This window comes from Scyliorhinus torazame, chromosome 14, assembly GCF_047496885.1.
Source record: "Scyliorhinus torazame isolate Kashiwa2021f chromosome 14, sScyTor2.1, whole genome shotgun sequence".
Lineage (NCBI taxonomy): Eukaryota > Metazoa > Chordata > Chondrichthyes > Carcharhiniformes > Scyliorhinidae > Scyliorhinus > Scyliorhinus torazame.
In genome coordinates this window covers 108,763,311-108,786,185 of record NC_092720.1, presented here as the reverse complement: position 1 = coordinate 108,786,185, position 22,875 = coordinate 108,763,311, and the positions used below count along the sequence as shown (strand labels likewise).

Below are 22,875 nucleotides of genomic sequence, written 5' to 3'. Positions count from 1 at the left end.
CGCGCCAGCTGGCGGGGCAACAAACGCCATTTCCACCAGCTGGTGGGGCGGAAATCCCTCCGGCGTCGGCCTAGCCCCTCAATGTTGGGGCTAGGCCGCCAAAGATGCGGAGCATTCCGCACCTTTGGGGCGGCGCGATGCCCGTCTGATTGGCGCCAGTCGGCGGACATCGCGCCGTTGGTGGAGAATTTCGTCCCTCAAGTGGATCTCCGTGGGTGGGCGGGCCATGAGGGGCTCATTGCCTAACATCCCTTTCATACCTTCATGCATGGACACTGTGGGACACCGGGCACATGTCTGTGGCTGCTGCCTCCCAGTGTTCATCTACCCCTGCACCCCCCCCCCCCCCCCCCCCCCACACACACACACAATTGCCCTCTCAGTGATCCTCTCCGTGCTTGGCCTTCTTTGCTCTACCGCCACGTTTAGGTGTACCCCCAGGATGCATCAGAGGTGGAGGCAGCCAGTTGCTTACCTCGTCCTGTGCCCTTCGATGCACCTGGCAGGCATCCTCTGGGGCTGGAGGGCCCCACCTCACTTGACGGCGGCACATGCCCAGCCATGCTGCCCTGTTCCGGGTGATGACAGAGAGGAGTGGCCTCATCAGAGGGGTGGAACCCAGAGGAGTTGGTGTGGCCACCGTCTCCAGTCCATAGGATGGGTTTGGGTTTCCACCCTGTGCCCCCTCCTCCCACTCGTTACCCAGAGGTTAATCATGGGGTTCACCTCGGGATCGAGGGGCAGCTGGTTCGAGCCCGGCTGTCCCTGTGTCATCTGGCTCTGCCAGCCCTGGTGCCTGCATCATGGTGTCAACGCCCTCGGCGATGCTCCTCAGTGATTGAGCCATGCCCACCTGCAACTGGGACAAGTTCCACAGCAACTCGGCCATTCCGTTGAGACTTCACGCTCAGCGCCTCACCAAGGTCAACCTGGTACTGGGCCATGTCCCCCAACGAGTCGGACATTCTGCCGAGGCAGTCAGCCATGGCCGTCACCGAATGCCGCGCCTTGGACATCTCCACTAATGCTGCTGATGTTGTGCACCAGGCTCTCCACTGCGGTCGCCACCATAGCTGTGTTGGCCTTGGTGCCACGCATTGCCGATGACCGGAGCCTCTGGGACTTCTGCAATCAGCTATGGACCTGCTGGAGCGTCACTACCCTCTGAATGTCCCAGCTTCTCTCTAACGTCTCCATCAGCTCCTCGTTCCATAGGCTCAGCATCTAGCTGGGATCCAGCAGACCTCCGACAACTGTCTCACCTGTGTGTTATTGCCTCCTCCTGATGTGCATCAGCGACTGTGTGGTGCTCACTAGATTCTGCCCCAGAAGCCTGTCTACTACAGTTGCGTACTGAGGTGCTTGTCTCTGTGCTAGTAGATGGTGGGGATGGCAGCTGTGATGTATTGATGGTGGCATCCTCGGAGCTCTCCTCTGAGGTGGTCTCATGGGAGGCAATGGAGGACTAGCGCCGTTGGCTGGAGGACCTCTAGGAGAATGAACACATAGTCAGTGGGAAGGATGGGTCAGTCTTTATGTCAATAACTCATGTTTGACAGGTCCTCGGGTGGAGCCCGGTGGATCCTCATATCTGCGGCGTACACCGACCTCCGCATTGGTGACCGCTTTGCCTTCGGCCACTCTCGTAATCTCCAGGGCTCGTTCCTCAAGGGTCTTGAGTATTCTTATATCCGGCATCCACTCCGCCAGTCTGGGCCCTCTCCCGACGATTGGGGGACAGCTTCTCCTGCGGAGATAGAGAGGGCATTGGTAGCCACATGTTCGGTTCACATTGGTGGGGCAGGGCTGTGAAGGAAGATTAGTTGGGGGTGGGGTGAAGTGATGGCTGGGATGAAGGGGGGGCTGAAAAGGTGGGTTGGTCACGTGGGGATGAGAAGGTCTCGGGGGGGGGGGTCAACCCATGCATGCAGCCCGATGTAAGTTGTTGACCTTGCAGTACTGGAAGCCAGTCCTCCTGGTCACGCTTCCTGAGCTGGCGGCCACGGCCACCCTTATCCCAGGCGGCTCTGGCTGCCCTGTGGCTCTCCTTCCGGGACCCTATGGGGACAGGACATCCCTCCTGGCCTCAGCCACATCTAGTGCCCTCCCTAGGTCCACGTCTCCAAACCGTGGGGCTGGTCGTCTGGGTGCTATGGCCGCAAGCTGACTGGGGTTGGCTGAGCGAGTGCTGTTTAAGTGCTGCTCGACCTTGTTAGTGGCGGGCTGGCAAGCGCGGTCCCAGTGAAGGCTAGAGAGCCTTCATTTGTGGTGAGAAGCCCGTAAGGCCTCGTTAAGTGGACCAATCGATGTTGTATTGCGTTGCCAGCCTCGCCGGGCAGCTCGTGGCAGTTCCCACGCACTACAGCACTTAGAAATCTTTCCGGAGAATCGCGCCCATGAGGTATTTCTGAGTATTAATAAACCAGAACACAGATGAAATATTTTGATTCAGTTTTGTATTTTAAACAGACTAACATTAAAGCCTGAAGTTCCAATGTAATACAAGCCCTGATATGTACGGCACAGTGGTTATCACTGCTGCCTCACAGCGCCAGGGTCCCGAGTTCAATTTCAGCCTTGGGTAACTGTGTGGAGTTTGCCCTTTCTCCCGGTGTCTGCGTGGGTTTCCTCCATATGCTCCAGTTTCCTCCCACAGTCCAAAGTGTAGATTAGGTAGACTGACTATGCTAAACTTCACCATAGCATCCAGGGATGTGCAGGTTACGTCGGGTGATGGGGTTGTGGGAATGGGGTGAGGGGCCCAGGTGGGACCCGCTTTCAGAGGGGTAGGGCCTGAGACCCGCCCACCTATTCACCATCCCTGACCTGCCAAATTCCCGCCGGTGTTTCTAATGTGGTCCTGCCGTTCGGGAACCTCGCGTGGCAGCCGCCACAGTTGGCGGAGGGCCGACCGGAGGGCAGGGCGGGCCTCATTCGGGACTGGGGGCCTAAGTGTGGGCACTATTTCGGCGGTCCAGGTCCGCGGGCTGAGTAAGCCATGGAGCATGGCGTGTCCGCTAGAGGCCGGACCGCGTGAGTATCCCGAATGGCAGGACCAAGTTAGATCCACGCCGTCGGGAATTTGGCCGGTAGGGGGCGGAGAATGGTGGGGCAGACCTCCAGCAATGGCCGCAGGTAGGAACTATGCGGCGCAGCGTACTCCTGGAGAATTGGGGAACCGGCGCCGGTCCCTATTCCATGTGCGGAAATGGATTCTCCTCCCCGGCGCCGGCTGCGATTTTGGCGTCGGGGCGCTGAGAATCCAGCCCCAGGATCAATATCATCACATAGTATCAATAATGCAGTATATAGACTTATATCAACATATCATTTGCAATATGCTTAAAATTAATTTGTTTAATCATTAACGCCCCTCTGAACCCACTGAGAACAGGGCTGGATTCTCTGCTTTCGGGACTGTGGCGTCAAAAGGCCACAGATTCACTGTCTTGCAGGGGATCGGGAGCACTACTTGGGAGGTCCAGCTCTGCGATGAGTCGGCCATGCAGCACAGCGTGGCCGCTGGCGTGTGCATACAGGGCCTCTGACCTGGACGTGCGGGGCCCTTATCTGCAGCAAAAGCCGCGAGCATCCCGACGGGTCCCTGCTAGCCCCCTGCAGGGCTATGAATATGTGGCCCTTTCACGCCAGTTTTTCTGTCGTGAAAGGCCACAAGTTTTTACAATGGCGTGGGGACATAGTCCCAAAAATGGAGAATCCAGCCGCAGTTCTTTACTTAAAACAGAAACTATTTAAATTGGTCAAAAAAATAATGGGCTGGATTCTCTGTTTGCTGGTGCCAAAATTGGGAAACGCGATTGGGCGGAGAATAGCTTCCGACACCAAAATTGGGGTAGACATCAGTTTGTCGCCAGATCGGGGTGTTCCGGCATCCTGAAAATGGCGTATATGCGTCGCTTGCCACGGGGGCTGAAAGTACAGGAGGCATATCATTAGCGGGCCTGACACCCGATGCTCCGGGGCCTCCGCGATTCACCGCCTCCGGTGGGCCAAATTCCCAACAGCGTGGTTCACTTGTGGTTATATAAATCGTGAACCTGGCAGCTGAGCGAGAGAGAGGAGGTAAGAAATTCCGTGGAGTGACTGCGGGCTGCTGGCCCGGACACCAGGGGCAGGGAGGGGGAGAGGGGGAACAGGCCGAGCAGCCGGGGTGCCCCCCAGCCAGCACTGGAGCGGTGCCCAGGCACCGACCGCCATTACATTGGCCATCTTGCTGACCACCCACCCCGGCCCCGGGTTCCACAGTGACAACGGCCATATGGACGCCCCCCCCCCCCCCCACCCTGGCCCCGGGTTCCACATTGACAACGGCCATATGGACGCCCCCCCCCCCCCCCCCCCCCAGACATTCCACCCAACCAGTCGCCACCAACCAGGGGACCACCCAGCGCCACACCCACAGCAGCCTCCAGTGAGGGCAGTGCCAGCCAACGGTACCCCAGGCAGCAAGGACAGGTGCCAGCACCGGGGGAGGCATGCGTGGGAGGGCCCGCAGTGCCAACCGGGGCCACCATGTAGCCCGTGGAACCTGGATGGGCACGGGAGTATGTGCCATGCTAACATGTCGGCCTTTCGCACCCTGCAGATAATGGCATTTGGACACCAACCGGCGATGCTGGCCGCCGTGGCGACGGCCACAGCTCTGCAAGATGCCTTTCGGCAGCGTGAGCGGAGGCCGCAGCAGTGGAGCGGGCTGCAGAGCGGCAGGTGGCAACCACACAGGCTGGAGAGCCTGCTGCCCAACAGGCCGAGGAGGAGGAGGAGGTGACAAGGGGGCATCGGATGAGGCCCTGCTTGTACTGCAACCGCATGTCGTTCGAGGACCTTCCGGACCGGGCATGCAGACGCAGACTGCGGATGAACAGAGGGACTGTGAGACACATATGCCAGATGATGGCACACCTGGCAACCCGGAAGTACGGGGGAGGACTCCTGCTCCCGGTGACCGTCAAGGTGACGGTCGCCCTCAACGTCTATGCGACGGGGTTGTTCCAGTCGCCAAGTGGGGACCTGTCCGGGATCTCGCAGACATCGGTGAGTGTGAGGTGTCGGTGCCAGGAGCACAGCGCTACCTCCTCACCCTGGCCGCCCTGAGGAGGTTGTGCAGTTTCTTCCTGCACTGGATGAGAGTCCGGATGCCGTTGTCCATGGCGCTGACCACATCTGCCACCTACATCAAAGCACGGCGAATGGCGGGGCTTGGTGGCCTTCCTCCTGGGCTGGTGTACAGGATCATCCGCCTCTCCTCCACAGCGGCAGGTCTCCAGTTCAGCGTCCCTAAACCGCGGCCCTGCTCTCCTTCCAGCCAGCCTGTTGACAGGGGCGGTGTATGTGGTGGGTGGATCATTTAAATGCAACTGCGACGTCTATGAGCCTCATGTCCGCCAATCAGGACTCGGCACCGTTTCGCTTGGAACCGGTTGTGTTCCACGTGGCGATAATGCTAACCCATTTAGAGTTTCTGAATCGGTGCAGCTGTTTTGCTGTCTCAAAATCAGAGAATCCAGCCCAATTTATATCATGAGCCCTTTCAGGCCTCAATGAAATGTTGCTACGCTGTTTCTTGCAATCCTCAAAGTTAACAGAAGTTACATCAACACTTACCAAAGACCTGCATCCTGAATGTACTTTCATCACGGTTTTTCAGTTCTGTCCCATAGTAGTCAATGTTTATTTCATATTCTCCATTATCATCAACCTGTACATCATTCAGCATCACAAAACCTCCGTCAATTCCAACTCGGTGTTTATACAGTGGGTGGACAATATGCAGCTCCTCCGGATTATTAGATTTCCATGTAAAAATCTTAAAGGCCACAGGAGATTTCGATCTAAATGTAACATCATATTGATCGGTGCCTTGATGCTGGATGGGGAATAGGGCCTGTTCTCCTGCAATGGCGTTGTTGATGGTATCAGTTCTGACATTCAACGCTTCTCCACACACTATAAACAAACAGAATACTGGAAAACACAAATAGAAATTGCACACATTAATTTTTAGTCGTTAGTCAAACTGAGTGAGGTTGCAGGGAAAGGTAGGTAAAGGGTTTTTATTGATGCAGTTCAGTTTGAATGGAGATTAGGATAGATTAAACTTCTGCGACGCACCCAGTTATCTGTCCACAGAGTTAAAGGACTCTTGGTGAGAGTTGGAACGGTTCATTTGTTAATGGAGGCTGAATTTTTCACTGTGCTGGTGAGCTGTGTGATTTGAGCAGTTTCAGCTCCAACAATAATACTGTGGACACTTACCAAATACTTGCATCCTTAAAGTACTTTCATTGTGTTTTTGTCAGTTCTGTCCCAGTGTATTCAATGTGTATTTCATATTCCCAAGTGCCATTAACTTGGACATCACTCAGCACCACACAATCTCTCGATTCCAACTCCCGTGTTGATATGGTGGTTACACAACGTGAAATTTATCTGGATTATGCGATTTCCATGTTAAAATCTCAATGGTTTGTGGAAATCTTGATCTAAATGTTACATTATACTGATCTTCCAAAACTTGTTACTGTGTAAGGAACAGGACTTGTCCTCCTTCAGGGGTGTTAGTGATGGTATCAGCTCTGGCGGGTAATACTCCTCCACACACAAAAAAACAAATGGTGTGCTGAAAAATACAAGCATCGATCATATACGTCAATTGTTTTTTTGCTGCTAGTCGAAGAATAATAATTTTGTTTTATTCATTCATGGTATGCGGGCATTGCTGACTAGGCTGGCATTTTAACCCCATTCCTAATTGCCCTTGAGAATGTATTAGTTAGCTGCCTTCTTGAACTGGGCTACTGCAGCCCAGGTGATGTAGGTTCACTCAGTACTATTAGAGACAGAGTTCCAGGATTTTGATTCAGCAACAGTGATATATTTCCAAGACAGGGTGGTGAGTGGCTTGGATAAGAACTTCTAGGTCGCGTTGTTCCCAAGTGTCTGCTGCACTTGTCCTTCTAGATGGCAAGGTTGTGGGTTTAGAAGGAGCCTCACTGAGGTCCTGCAATGCACCTTGTAGATCAGTGTTTTTCAAACTCCCCCCACCCCCGGAACACTCGCCATGTTTGCTTACCTTTCATGCAAAAGGGGAGCCTGCTTGGTCCTCACAATCTCACTCCAGTCAGGCTCACAGGAGAGGGCAATGTATATATCAGGTGCAGATTTCAGCCAGTTCCTTTGTGCCATCTTCATGTGAATGGAAAATCCAAACCTCGCACATGCAAGTCATTGTGAAGGGCAATAGCAACAAAGTGCTTGCTTTACTCAACATTGGATAATCCTGGGAGAGCTCCAGAATGCTGACAGCCTCATGGGCTTTTGCTGTGTTTTTAATGTGCTGTCACAGGTCAGGTACAGCAGCTGAGTCTTTTTGTTTGGAGTCAGCTCTAAGTTAATACTCTGGGCTCTCAATCTCCAAAGGAAGTTTTCACACACCACTTATTTTCAATATCTGAAACCACTCCTCTCATTTGCCAGTACTTCCCTGCATGTAACACACATCGTTATTTGCATTGGCACAATTGACAAAACCATACCTCAAGAAATCATCTTTATGCTGCTTTGTTTCAGAGTTAAATTTCACTTCATAGGCTATTAACCAGAGGCCCTGGAGCTCTGTACAGAGCTAACATCGGCACTGCTCTGCCCTGCCCTCGGCTCTCCTCGGCAGCTCTCTCCAGACTCAGATTGTGAGATCCTGGCATGTAGATACACTGCCTATTTGTGTCTCTGACCATCTGTTTCTTGTAACAAAATGATTTATCTTCTCAGTCCACTTGGTGGCAGCTGGAAAATGGAAGAAGTTCTCCTCTGTGAATTGTCGCCAAAACTATGTGCATACAGGGTGCATGATGTGTACGTGCAAGGCGCATGGCCAGACCACTGCTGTCGCTTATGGCAGAAAGACTGCAGTCAGCCTAATTTCCTTCTCATTTAAAAGGTGACAACACTGCCATTCTCAATTAAAATGTCAGTCACAGCCATTGGGCACTTCTCTCAGGAGCACCGTGGGAACGCCATGACCCAGTGCAGCATGTCCAGGAACTGACATGATTGACCTTCAACAACCACAACCATCTTCCTTTGTGCCATGTATGACTCCAACCAATGGAGTGACTTTCCCCTTGTTCCTATTTACTCCAGGGCTCGTTGATGCCACACCCATTCAAATACTACCTTGCTATTAAGTTCAACTTTAACTCTTGCTGAAGAGTTCAGCTCTTTTCTTCATGTTTGCACCAATGCTGTAATGTCAGGAGCTGAGTGATCCTGGTGGAACACAAACTAAGAGTCAGGAAGCAGGTTGTTACTAAGTAAGTGCCGCTTGATAGCACTCTTGATGACCACTTCCTCCTCTTTGCTGATTACTGAAAGTCGAATGATGGAACGGTAATTGGCCAGGTTGGATTTGTCCTGCGTGGTGTGTACAGGACATACATACAAAGAACAAAGAAAATTACAGCACAGGAACAGGCCCTTCGGCTCTCCCAGCCTGCGCCGATCCAGATCCTTTATCTAAACCAGTCTTCTACTTTCCAAGGATCTACTTCCCTCTGTTTCCCGCCAGTTCATATATCTGTTTAGATGCATCTTAAAATGATGCTATCGTGCCCGCCTCTACCACCTCCTCTGGCAAAGCATTCCAGGCACCCACCACACTCTGCATAAAAAACTTTCCACGCACATCTCCCTTAAACTTTCCCCCTCTCACCTTAAAATCGTGACCCCTTGTAATTGACATCCCCACTCTTGGAAAAAGCTTGTTGCTATCCACCCTGTCCATACCTCTCATAATTTTGTAGACCTAAATCAGGTCCCCCCTCAACCTCCGTCTTTCCAATGAAAACAATCCTAATCTACTCAACCTTTCTTCATAGCTAGCACACTCCATACCAGGCAACATCCTGGTGAACCTCCTCTGCACCCTCTCTAAAGCATCCACATCCTTCTAGTAATGTGGCGACCAGAACTGCACGCAGTATTCCAAATGTGGCTTAACCAAAGTCCTATTCAACTGTAACATGACCTGCTGACTCTTGTATTCAATACCCCGTTCAATGAAGGCAAGCATGCTGTGTGCCTTCTTGACCACTCTATCGACCTGTGTTGCCACCTTCAGGGTACAATGGACCTGAACTCCCAGATCTCTCTGTACATCAATTTTCCACAAGACTCTTCCATTGACCGTATAGTCCGCTCTTGAATTAGATCTTCCAAAATGCATCACCTCACATTTGCCTGGATTGAACTCCATCTGCCATTTCTCTGCCCAACTCTCCAATCTATCTATATTTTGCTGTATTCTGACAGTCCTCCTCGCTATCTGCAACTCCACCAATTTTAGTATCATCTGCAAACTTGCTAATCAGACCACTTATACCTTCGTCCAGATCATTTATGTATATCACAAACAACAGTGGTCTGAGCACGGATCCCTGTGAAACACCACTAGTCACCGTTCTCCATTTTGAGACACTCCCTTCCGCCACTACTCTGTCTCCTGTTGCCCAGCCAGTTCTTTATCCATCTAGCTAGTACGCCCTGAACCCCATACGACTTCACTTTTTCCATCAACCTGCTATGGGAAACTTTATCAAACGCCTTACTGAAGTCCATGTATATGACATCTACAGCCCTTCCCTCATCAATTAACTTTGTCACTTCCTCAAAGAATTCTATTAGGTTTGTAAGACATGACCTTCCCTGCACAAAACCATGCTGCCTATCACTGATTGGTCTATTTTCTTCCAAATGTGAATAGATCCTATCCCTCAGTATCTTCTCCAATAGTTTGCCTACCACTGACGTCAAGCTCACAGGTCTATAATTCCCTGGATTATCCCTGCTACTCTTCTTCAACAAAGGGACAACATTAGCAATTCTCCAGTCCTCCAGGTCCTCACCCGTGCTCAAGGATGCTGCAAAGATATCTGTTAAAGCCCCACCTATTTCGTCCCTCGCTTCCCTCAGTCACCTGGGATAGATCCGATCCGGACCTGTCCACCTTAATGCCTTTTAGAATACCCAAAACTTCCCCCTTCCTTGTACCGACTTGACCGAGAGTATTTAAACATCCATCCCGAGCCTCAACATTCGTCATGTCCCTCTCCTTGGTGAATACTGATGCAAAGTACTCATTAAGAATCTCACCCATTTCCTCTGACTCCACGCATAAATTCCCCCTTTTGTCTTGTGGGCCAATCCTTTCTCTAGTTACCCTCTTGCTCCTTATATACAAATAAAAGGCTTTGGGATTTTCCTTAACCCTGTTAGCCAAAGCTATTTCATGATCCTTTTTAGCCCTCTTTGTTGCACGTTTGAGATTTGTCCTACTTTCCCGATATTCCTCCAAAGCTTCATCAGTTTTAAGTCGCCTAGATCTTATGTATGCTTCTTTTTTCATCTTAGCTAGTCTCGCAATTCCACCCGTCATCCATGGTTCCCTGATCTTGCCATTTCTATCCCTCATTTTCACAGGGACATGTCTGTCCAGCACTCTAATCAACCTTTCCTTAAAAGACTCCCACATTTCAAATGTGGATTTACCCTTAAACATGGACAAGTATCCACATTGTTGGGTTGATGTCGGTGTTGCTGCTGTACTGGAACAACTTGACGAGGGGCGTGGCAGGTTCTGCAGCACCGGTCTTCAGTACTACTGCTTTGCAATATTCAGTGTCTTCAGCCGTTACTTGATATCATGTGGAGTGAATCAAATTGGCTGAAGACTGGAATCTGTGATATTCGGGACCTCAGAATATCCTGGATCATGAACCTGGCACTTCTGGCTAAAGATTATCACAAATCCATGGCACAGTGGTTAGCACTGCTGCCTCACAGCGCTGAGGCCCAGATTCAATCCTGGCCCCGAGTCACTGTCCGCGTGGAGTTTGCACATTCTCCCCGTGTCCGTGTGTGTGTCACCCCCACAACCCAAAGATGTGCAGGTTAGGTGGATTGGAAACGCTAAATTGCCCCTTAATTGGAAAAAATAATTGGGTACTGTCAATTTATTGTTAAAAGATTATCACAAATCCTGCAGTCTTATTTTTTACACTGGGCTTTCCCCGTCATAGTCATGAAATCATAACAGCACATTGTGCCTGCAGTGGCCATCAAGCAACGATCTATTCAAATCCCATTTTCCAGCACTTGGTCCGTGGCCTTGTATGCTCTGGCGATTCAAGTACTCATCTAAATAGTTCTTAAATTTTGAGAGAATTCCCACCTCTACCACCCTTTCAGGCAGTGAGTTCCAGATTCCCAACACCATCTGGGTGAAAAGGCTTTTCCTCAAATTCCCTCTCTAGCTCCTGCCCCTTATCTTAAATCCCCATGCTTATTGACCCCTCTACTAAGGGGAAACCGTTCTTCCTCTACCCTCTCTATGTACACCTCAATCTGGTCTCTCTTCAGTCTTCTCTGCTCTATGGAAAACTCCAGCCTAATCAGCCTCCTTGGCACCGTTCACATCTATCCTCTACCTCCAGCTGGAGTTTCAGCGGGAGCGGAGTGCAGAGGCTGCTGGTGGGGGAGTACTGAAGTTTAAACTAACTTACCTTGCAGGGGCATCTCTTGGAGTTTCAGCGGGAGCAGAGCGCAGAGGCAGCTGGTGGGTGAGTACTGCAGTTTAAATTAACTTCCCTTACTGGAGCATCTCTTGGAGTTTCAGCGGGAGCGGAGTGGGGGGGGCTGCTGCTGGGTGAGTATTTAAGTAAACACTTACCTGGTCCCGTTACTGTCCCTCTTTGCTGTTGTTTTTTTTAAATTTTATTTTTTCAAGGCGGGAACAGGAAGTTCGGCCCGCGGACTTCTGGGAAGTCCCTCACCAATAAATTCTGGTGGAGAGGAAACCCGAGACACTACACGTGTAGTGTCTCCCACCAGCCCTCCTCCTCTAACCTAATAATAAAATCCATTGGTGTGAGGTAAGTACCATATTATATTATTATTATTTAAAAAAAAAAATTTAGTTGTTAGCCAGATCTTGGTAGAAAGTTAGAGGCATGGCAGCGAAGGGAGTGCAATGTTCCTCCTGCAGGATGTTTGAGGTGAGGGATGCCGTTAGTGTCCCTGCTGATTTTACCTGCAGGAAGTGCTGCCATCTCCAGCTCCTCCAAGACCGAGTTAGGGAACTGGAGCTGGAGTTGGAAGAACTTCGGATCATTCGGGAGGCAGAGGGGGTCATAGATAGCAGCTTTAGGGAATTAGTTAGACCAAAGATTTGAGATAGATGGGTAACTGTAAGAGGGACTGGGAAGAAGCAGTCAGTGCAGGGATCCCCTGCGGTCGTTCCCCTGAGAAACAAGTATACCGCTTTGGATACTTGTGGGGGGGACGGCTTACCAGGGGTAAGCCATGGGGTACAGGCCTCTGGCACGGAGTCTGTCCCTGTTGCTCAGAAGGGAAGGGGGGGGGGGGGGGAGAGGAGCAGAGCATTAGTAATTGGGGACTCGATAGTCAGGGGCACAGATAGGAGATTTTGTGGGAGCGTGAGAGACTCACGTTTGGTATGTTGCCTCCCAGGTGCAAGGGTACGTGATGTCTCGGATCGTGTTTTCCGGGTCCTTAAGGGGGAGGGGGAGCAGCCCCAAGTCGTGGTCCACATTGGCACTAACGACATAGGTAGGAACGGGGATAAGGATGTCAGGCAGGCTTTCAGGGAGCTAGGATGGAAGCTCAGAACTAGAACAAACAGAGTTGTTATCTCTGGGTTGTTGCCCGTGCCGCGTGATAGTGAGATGAGGAATAGGGAGAGAGAGCAATTAAACACGTGGCTACAGGGATGGTGCAGGCGGGAGGGATTCAGATTTCTGGATAACTGGGGCTCTTTATGGGGAAGGTGGGACCTCTACAGACAGGATGGTCTACATCTGAACCTGAGGGGCACAAATATCCTGGAGGGGAGATTTGTTAGTGCTCTTTGGGGGGGTTTATACTAATGCAGCAGGGGCATGGGAACCTGGATTGTAGTTTTAGGGTACGGGAGAATGAGAGTATAGAGGTCAGGAGCACAGATTTGACGTCGCAGGAGGGGGCCAGTGTTCAGGTAGGTGGTTTAAAGTGTGTCTACTTCAATGCCAGGAGTGTACAAAATAAGGTAGGGGAACTGGCAGCATGGGTTGGTACCTGGGACTTCGATGTTGTGGCCATTTCGGAGACATGGATAGAGCAGGGACAGGAATGGATGTTGCAGGTTCCGGGGTTTAGGTGTTTTAGTAAGCTCAGAGAAGGAGGCAAAAGAGGGGGAGGTGTGGCGCTGCTAGTCAAGAGCAGTATTACGGTGGCGGAGAGGATGCTAGATGGGGACTCATCTTCCGAGGTAGTTTGGGCTGAGGTTAGAAACAGGAAAGGAGAGGTCACCCTGTTGGGAGTTTTCTATAGGCCTCCAAATAGTTCTAGGGATGTAGAGGAAAGGATGGCGAGGATGATCCTGGATAAGAGCGAAAGTAACAGGGTAGTTATTATGGGAGACTTTAACTTTCCAAATATTGACTGGAAAAGATATAGTTCGAGTACATTAGATGGGTCGTTTTTTGTACAGTGTGTGCAGGAGGGTTTCCTGACACAATATGTTGACAGGCCAACAAGAGGCGAGGCCACGTTGGATTTGGTTTTGGATAATGAACCAGGCCAGGTGTTGGATTTGGAGGTAGGAGAGCACTTTGGGGACAGTGACCACAATTCGGTGACGTTTACGTTAATGATGGAAAGGGGTAAGTATACACCGCAGGGCAAGAGTTATAGCTAGGGGAAGGGCAATTATGATGCCATTAGACGTGACTTGGGGGGGGGGGGATAGGTTGGAGAAGTAGGCTGCAAGTGTTGGGCACACTGGATAAGTGGAGCTTGTTCAAGGATCAGCTACTGCGTGTTCTTGATAAGTATGTACCGGTCAGGCAGGGAGGAAGGCGTAGAGCGAGGGAACCGTGGTTTACCAAAGAAGTGGAATCTCTTGTTAAGAGGAAGAAGGAGGCCTATGTGAAGATGAGGTGTGAAGTTTCAGTTGGGGCGATGGATAGTTACAAGGTAGCAAGGAAGGATCTAAAGAGAGAGCTAAGACGAGCAAGGAGGGGACATGAGAAGCATTTGGCAGGTAGGATCAAGGAAAACCCAAAAGCTTTCTATAGGTATGTCAGGAATAAGCGAATGACTAGGGTAAGAGTAGGACCAGTCAAGGACGGATGGGAAGTTGTGTGTGGAGTCTGAAGAGATAGGCGAGATACTAAATGAATATTTTTCGTCAGTATTCACTCAGGAAAAAGATAATGTTGTGGAGGAGAATGCTGAGACACAGGCTATTAGAATAGATGGCATGGAGGTACGTAGGGAAGAGGTGTTGGCAATTCTGGACAGGCTGAAAATAGATAAGTCCCCGGGGCCTGATGGGATTTATCCTAGGATTCTCTGGGAGGCCAGGGAAGAGATTGCTGGACCTTTGGCTTTGATTTTTATGTCATCATTGGCTACAGGAATAGTGCCAGAGGACTGGAGGATAGCAAATGTGGTCCCTTTGTTCAAAAGGGGGAGCAGAGACAACCCCGGCAACTATAGACGGAGAGCCTCACGTCTGTAGTGGGTAAAGTCTTGGAGGGGATTATAAGAGACAAGATTTATAATCATCTAGATAGGAATAACATGATCAGGGATAGTCAGCATGGCTTTGTGAAGGGTAGGTCATGCCTCACAAACCTTATCGAGTTCTTTGAGAAGGTGACTGAACAGGTAGACGAGGGTAGAGCAGTTGATGTGGTGTATATGGATTTCAGTAAAGCGTTTGATGAGGTTCGCCACGGTCGGCTATTGCAGAAAATACGGAGGCTGGGGATGGAGGGTGATTTAGAGATGTGGATCAGAAATTGGCTAGCTGAAAGAAGACAGAGGGTGGTGGTTGACGGGAAATGTTCAGAATGGAGTTCAGTTACAAGTGGCGTACCACAAGGATCTGTTCTGGGGCCGTTGCTGTTTGTCATTTTTATCAATGACCTAGAGGAAGGCGCAGAAGGGTGGGTGAGTAAATTTGCAGACGACACGAAAGTCGGTGGTGTTGTCGACAGTGTGGAAGGATGTAGCAGGTTACAGAGGGACATAGATAAGCTGCAGAGCTGGGCTGAGAGGTGGCAAATGGAGTTTAATGTAGAGAAGTGTGAGGTGATTCACTTTGGAAGGAATAACAGGAATGCGGAATATTTGGCTAATGGTAAAGTTCTTGGAAGTGTGGATGAGCAGAGGGATCTAGGCGTCCATGTACATAGATCCCTGAAAGTTGCCACCCAGGTTGATAGGGTTGTGAAGAAGGCCTATGGAGTGTTGGCCTTTATTGGTAGAGGGATTGAGTTCCAGAGTCAGGAGGTCATGTTGCAGCTGTACAAAACTCTGGTACGACTGCATTTGGAGTATTGCGTACAGTTCTGGTCACCGCATTACAGGAAGGACGTGGAGGTTGGGAAACTGGTTCTGAAATAGACAGATAATTAACCTACACAACAGAGTCACTGCACTTTAATTAATCTTATTTGTTGCCTTGTGAGACATTTCTAAGATACATGATATCCAGAATCCGAAAGCAAGCCTTTCCTTTTTGTGTGTTTTAACCAGATTAATGATAAAGTTTGAAATTCCAACATAATGGAGGTCTTGAGATTAACTAATGCATCATATTGTACTTACAGGTGATAATGGTCTTCGTGGTAAAATACCACCAAAATTATCAGATGGATTTTCCTGATGTGGGCCAGCTAAACATGCAATGATCTTGCACTGGTCAGCTTATTATTTATTCAGACCCAATTGTTGTGGTGGGGTGGGCAGGAGGTCGCTGGCCCCACTGCTATCTTATGGGGTTGAAGGTCAGGCACCTTATTTCGAGGGCACCTGGAGAGCATTCACTGTCGGCTTGGAGATCTAGAACTTGCATTCAGAAAAATGTCTAAGAGAGCAAAGCACCTGTGGCCCCATGGTTCAGCGATGTCTCCCTGTAGACTATCCTTCAGGATGGGGTTATGGAAATAGGGTGGAGGTGTGGGCTTAGGTAGGGTGCTCTTTCCAAGGACAGGTGCAGACTCGAATGGCCGAATGGCCTCCTTCTGCATTGTAAATTCTATGATTCTATGAAAGGCAGGAGGTGCTCTTTCTCTGGGATGGAGACAAGAGACTGACCACGATGGTGACCTGGATGGTGATCGTAATGAAAGGCGGCATGGTGGCACAGTGGTTAGCACAGCTGCCTTACAGCGCCAGAGTTCTGGGTTCAATTCTGGCCTCGGGTGACTGTGTGGAGTTTGCACCTTCTCCCTGTGTCTGCGTGGGTTTCCTCCGGATGCTCCGGTTTCCTCCCACAGTTCAAAGATGTGCGGGTTAGGTGGATTGACAATGCTAAATAGCCCCTTAATGTCCAAAAGGTTAGATGGGGTTACTGGTGACAGGAATAGTGTGGAGGTGTGGGATTAGGCAGGGTGCTCTTTCCAAGGGCCGGTGCAGACTCGATGGGCCAAATGGCCTCTTTCTGCACTGTAAATTCTATGATTCTATGATAGTTTAGTGGTGGGGTCTAGTACAGAGGAACCCATCAGTGTAGGAAACAAATGCATGATCTTATCCGCCCAGGTAAGTGCACCGTCTACTCACTGTGAACCGACAGTCTCATAAGGGCATCGGGCAGTCTATGTGTGTGAGTGCATTGGGATGTCACTCATCAGTTTGGGGTGCAGCACTCACCAGGTGAGACATCAGCACTGAACATGTACCAGCTAATTTATGCTCTCAATCTCAGACCAGTTACAGGGCAAATTACTTCTTAATCACTTACTGGAGACAGCTCAGCAGCTGCCATTGACAGGCTTGCTCCTGAAATGTTCATGCAAACACTCAGATCATAATCAATCCCCCTGTCTTTTGGCAGGAGTGAGCAGGAGTGTGTCTGCACTAAGGGCAAGATAGAACTCCCCAGGAAGCCAGTGTGAATGCTTCCAATCTGTGATTGCCAGATGTGCCTACTGAGTTTGAGTTGTCTTTAATTTGTGAGCCCACTTAGTCAATCACTAAATTTTCCTTTTCTCTATTCCATGTATGAGCAGGAAAAAGAGGGAAGACTGCCACCTGGACACGCCCCAGCCCCAGCCCCAAATTCACCTCTGAGGATGCCTCAGAATCATCACAGGATGAACTGTCACAGTGTTCACCTGGACCCCCAACAGCGCAGTAACACTCTAGAAAGTTGCACTCTCTAGAGTAGGCCCGGGGTCACAATCTGGTGACACAGGTCCATAGGCAGTGATAGCTGACGTCTCTGAAATCCACAGGACAGCTGGAGGCCAGGCCCCTGCTGAGCCCTGTGCAAATGATGTGCCTCTGGACCCAATCCTTCGGGACCTGTTGGAGATGCAGACATCAGGCCGAGTTACAGGGGCCATGAATAGGTCAGATTGGAATCCTGGGGTGTCCGTCCATGTTCTATCTGTTGTTGTGGCTTCTGCACGCATGTGCTTGACTATCCGCATGGAAAGTTTGGTGGCTGCCTTTGAGATTCAGGTTCAGCAGAATTCACAGCGGCTGCTGGACCTGCACTTCATCGCTCCCAGCATTCATGCAGTGTAACAGTGGCTAGGCGAGGTGGGCATGGAGCACATTGGCCTCCCTACAGCTGCACTTTCTCCTCCAGGAGTCAGAGAGGTGCCATCAGGCACCTAGAGGGGGAGGAGTACCAGCCAGGCACCCGGGGGGCTTCACCAAGGACATTCTAAGCATGTCCTCCCATTGCACCAGTCCTCTTACAGTGGCCCCATCACCTCCAGAAGGCCAGACCAAGCAGGAGACCCTTAGAAGACTAGGTCTTCTAGGTCCCTCTAGGTCTTGGGGAATTTGACGATGCACGCCAAATGTTTCACAGTCAACAAGATGTGGCAGTCAGCAGGTTGCCTCGACAGGTGTCACGGTTGTACACTCATTGTAAATATTTTGCACACTTGTAAATAAATGTCCATTCCCATTGTTTGCAATCTCCTGGATTCCATCTCGCTGCTTGTTGCTTCAAAGACTCTGGGAATTTAAGACTCCGTAATGTGAGCCACCTCTCAGAATCCAATCGGGAAGTCCCATCAATTAGGTTCTCCCACATCACACCGTAGTTGTTATCTATTCATATTTGTCCTGACGTCCTTGGCGAAGACAACTGAAAGACTGGGTGAGATTTTTGCGAGATTCGGTTACCCTGAACAACTTGTTAGCGACAATGGGCCATAGTTCATTTCGCAAGAATTCACAAAGATTCAAAAGGAGAATGGAATCCAACAGATCTGACCCGCTCCATATCACGCTGCCACAAATGGGCTGGCTGACAGGTTTGTTCGGACAATAAAACATTCATTGAAGGTAATTCATGAGCAAGGATCACAGTCGAAACGACGAAGCCAATTCCTGATGACAAACAGGAACACATTTGACAACGCAAATTTCTCCGGCATTACTCATGCTAAAATGTCAGTTACGCACAACATTTGATTTGCTGAAGTCACCTAAGACAAGATAAATTCTTGAGAACAAAGTCAGGCTTTGCAATGTGAGAACAGGGCTAAATGCCATGTTTTTCAGAAAGGTCAGGAGGTATTGGCAAAGAACTATACCACCAGTGAGAAGTGGATACCTGCCATCGTCTTAGCAAAGACAGGACCGGTCTCCTACACCGTTCAAACTAGGGAAGATGTAATGTGGAGACACGCTGATCAGCTTTTAGCAACTAGGTCAAGTTTTCCAGAGACAAAGTCAACCGAGAGTCCGCAACAAACTCTGCCAAGTGAAGACCTAGACATTCCAGAGAACCTGACAATACCAGAAACAACTGTGGAAGACTGTACCTCAGTTGAGGACGCTTTATAACCAAGTCAACCTCCGGACACTACGTCAACTCAGCTGAGAAACTACGGACGACATCCAAACTAATCCAAAAACGACAGAGGTTGCAGTCAACACGAAAACCCAGATGCCTGAGGTTCACCAACAACCACACAGACATTGGCATCCTCCAAAACATCTAACTTTATTAACTGTTGTGTTTATTAATTGTTCATATTGCAAACTTTTGACTGTTTAAAAAAAACATTTGTCCAATTAAGGAGCAATTTAGCGTAGCCAATCCATCTACCCTGCACATTTTTGGGTTGTGGGGTGAGACCCACACAGACACGTGTCTGCATGGGCTTCACCCCCACAACCCAAAGATGTGCAGGGTAGGTGGATTGGCCACGCTGAACTGCCCCATAATTGGAAAAAAAAGAATTGGGTACTCTAAATTTATTTTAAAAACTAACTATAGATGTGAGAAAGCTGTTGGCAGATAAAATACTCAACTTGTTTTCTGCTGTAATAAGCCTCAGTGAGGATTGTTTGGTGACTGTGCCAAGATTTGCTAGCTTTGCATGAATGAACAGCAATCTTGCAAAGGTTGTGTGTATAAACCTAGTTGGGTCAATGGATCAAGAGAAACATTGATGATGAAACTATTTCACAGTTCCTTTCATGATCTCAGGATGTCCCAAATCACATTACAACCAATGAAGGACTTCTGAAATGTAGTCACTGTTGGAATGTAAGAAACGTGGTAGCCAATTGTCTCACAGTAAGTCCCACAAACAGCAATGTGATAATGATCAGATGATCTGTTTTTGTGATGATGATTGAGGGATAAATATTGACCAGAACTCGTTCGTTTCCTTCCCTTTACTTCCCCAAATAGTGCCATGGGATCTTTTATATTCATCTGAAAGGGGAGACAGGGCCCTGGTGTAATGTCGCACCTGAAAGACTGCACCACTGAATGTTCTGGACCTGGCATGTTTGCCCACATTTTGATTCTTGCTCCCGAAACCGTTAAATGCCCTCAGGCTACCTGACAAGCTCCTGTGAGTCTTTCCAGAAACATGGGCACATAATCCAACATTGAGGATTTGTCTTTTTGTTTTTGAAACTTCTCTTTCATCAACTTTAATGGATCCCGTACTTCATGGCCATAACTAATTCAAATGGGCTAAACCCAGTAGATTCGTTCAGAGAATCCCTAGTGGCAAATAGTAAAGAAATTCAATCCCTTGTCCAAATCTCTTGGACATTCGTGGCAATATGCCCTAATGATGGTTTTGAGAGTCTGATGGTAAGTCTTCAAAGAGTTTATGGATGATAGACGGTCGACTTTAGTTGCTTGATACCTAAACAACGAATTATGCCCTGGAAAATATTAGATATAAAGTTAGAACCCTGGTCAGATTGTACTGCCAAGAGTAGGCCATAGCATGTGAAGAACTACATCAACATTCGTACTGTTACCTTAGGTGTAATTGTTCCTAAAGGTATAGCTTCTCGAAATTGGGTAATCATAAGCATGACCGTAAAATTGTACTGATGTCCTGCCTTTGTTTTATTCAACGGTCCTACACAATCTACCAATACCCAATTCTTCAAACGCCAGTAAGGTTATCAAAGGTGCTGGTCTAATCACATGTTGTGGTCTCCCTATTAACTAATAGGCATGCAGGTTCTACAGAATTGCATTATATCCTTACACAGTCCTGGCCAGGAAAAATGTCTGTTGACTGATGCCTGAGTTTTCTGAATTCCCACATGTCCTGCCATTGGTATGTCATGTGCTACCCGTATATTTCCCGACAATATTTGGGCAGTACCACTATCTGATGAACAACAGTCTATTCCTTGTCTGCAGGTGTATTAGGATGTGACCACTTCCTCATCTTCAGCCTCAGCTTCTGTGAGAGCTGACTGTGTTAAGCTAAGTATCTCTGGAACTGCCTCCTGGGCCTTAATTAATGAAATCCGACCAAACCCTTCCTTGGAATTATCCTCAAGGATTGTTTTGGCTATTCTACCATCCAATGATGATATGACTTCTATCTCTGGTGGGTGACTTCCTTCAGCCATTGCCCTGGTCATAAATCAAACTCCAATTACAGTTTATACAATGGAATTGAAATATAATCTCCAGTTATCCCATTCACTAACACCTTAGCTTTGATTGAACTCTCCAGAGGGAAAAACACATCCCTCTCCAGTAAGAGAGTTTGTGTAGCACCTGTGTCCCTTAAAATATTTATGGGTTTGGCTACATCACTAGATGAGAAAAGGGTGATTTGCCCCTATTTTAAAAAGCCCTACATATCTCCATCTACCTAATTTGCCATGTCTACTTCCACAGCAGTGTTTACCTCAGATCCCCTAGTTCTAGCTGGAGCTACAGTCTGCGCTGTAGTGTTCGCCATCTTTGTTCCCTTTTCAGAATCCTCCTTATGAACTTCAACAAGTCCCATGGGCATTCTTCACAAATTCCAACATGCTAAATGAATGTGTCCCACAATATTTCAATGGTAACAGCTAAGCCTTTTGAGTCTCACCTTCACCCTCAGTACCTTCCTTCCTGGTCTGAGGAGGAGATCTCGGAGCATCCCCAGCTATCCATTCCTTATCTTGGCTAAATGTCTTCCTTTCACTCTCCCACTTATAATAATTTTCAAATTGTTGGGATAATGGAACAAATTTTGTGGATCAGCACCATAATCATCGGCCATTATTGCTGCTTGTCTAGTGATCATAATCCTTTGGTCTCCAACGTGGGTTCTAATCACAGAAGGTAGTGAATTCTTAAATTCTTCCAAGAGGATTATTTCTCTCAAGGCCACATAGGTAGTTTCAACTTACAATGCCTGTCTTCACCTGCTAGAATTGTTCTGCTTAACCCTTTCAATTCAACTTCAGTCTGCCCCGGCTGTTTCCATAATCTTTGAAACTTGTGCCTATATACCATCAGAACTCATTCGTATGCACCCACAATGGTCTTTTTTATCTCATCAAAATCCTTAGCACCCCATATGACAGGGAAGCATAAACTTCCCACACCCGCCCAACCAGTTTACTTTGCATGGGTAATGTTTACTTTTCCTTCCGAAACTCCATTTGTTACTTTCTCAAATGCCATGAAGTATGCCTCTACATTTGTTTCCTCAAATTTTGGTAGGGCATGTACATAGAAAATAGAAGCAGGAGGAGGCCATTTGGCCCCTCGGGCCTGCTCCGCCATTGATTATGTTCATGGCTGATCATCAAGTTAAATACCCTGATCTCGCCTTCCCCCATATCCTTTGATCCCTTTAGCCCCAAGAGCCATATCTAATTCCTTCTTAAAATTACACAATGTTTTTGCCTCAACTACGTTTTGTCGGAGTGAATTCTACAGATTCACCACTCTCTGGGTGAAGAAATTTCTCCTCATCTCAGTCCTAAAAGGTTTATCCTTTATCTTCAAACTATGACCCCTAGTTCTGGACTCCCCCACTATCAGAAACATTCTTTCTGAATCTACCCTGTCTAATCCTGTCAGAATTTTATAAGTTTCTATGAGATCCCTGCCCTCACTCTTCTAAACTCCAATGTATATAATCATAAATTATTTAGACTCTCCTCATATGACAGTCCAGCCATCCCAGGAATCAGCCTGGTAAACCTTCGCTGCACTCCCTCCATAGCAATAACATCCTTCCTCGGACAAGGACACCAAAACTGCACACTGTCAGCCCACCAGTTGCCAATCAACCAATCGAACTGACTCCCTCCAAGATACAAAACCTGGGAACACAGTCCTGGTGAGCAAGCCGTTTCAACCTTGAATTTTCTGCTTAAAGGCACATCCCAATTAAGGATCAGCGGACCAAAAATAAAATAAATGGGAACAAAGGAAATAGACAAGAAGGGCTCTTACAACCTCTATTTTGGAATCTCCTGATTTGCCAGCCCTTGCTGTAGACTCAGATGCCTCTTACCTGGAAGAGCCAGTTGTCAAGTTGTGCTGTTTGGGAA

General features: G+C 48.7%; 1 protein-coding gene across 8 annotated transcripts in view; it reads right to left on the bottom strand.

Moving 5' to 3' along the window:
• Nucleotides 1–7,548, bottom strand: part of LOC140389952 (hepatic and glial cell adhesion molecule-like) — a 92,708-nt gene extending 85,160 nt beyond the window's left edge. For 6 of the 8 annotated variants that reach the window (XM_072474642.1, XM_072474645.1, XM_072474640.1 and 3 more), the window contains exons 1-2: nucleotides 6,277–6,671; nucleotides 5,626–5,985 (exon numbers count right to left, since the gene is read on the bottom strand). In XM_072474642.1, the coding sequence (XP_072330743.1) occupies nucleotides 5,626–5,985; nucleotides 6,277–6,289 (373 nt within the window). In that variant the 5' untranslated portion in view covers nucleotides 6,290–6,671. Of the gene's footprint in view, nucleotides 1–5,625; nucleotides 5,986–6,276; nucleotides 6,673–7,093 lie in introns of those variants that run through there. The other 2 variants (XM_072474637.1, XM_072474638.1) reach the window with 2 other exon arrangements.
• Between the last annotated feature and the right edge of the window lie 15,327 nt (nucleotides 7,549–22,875).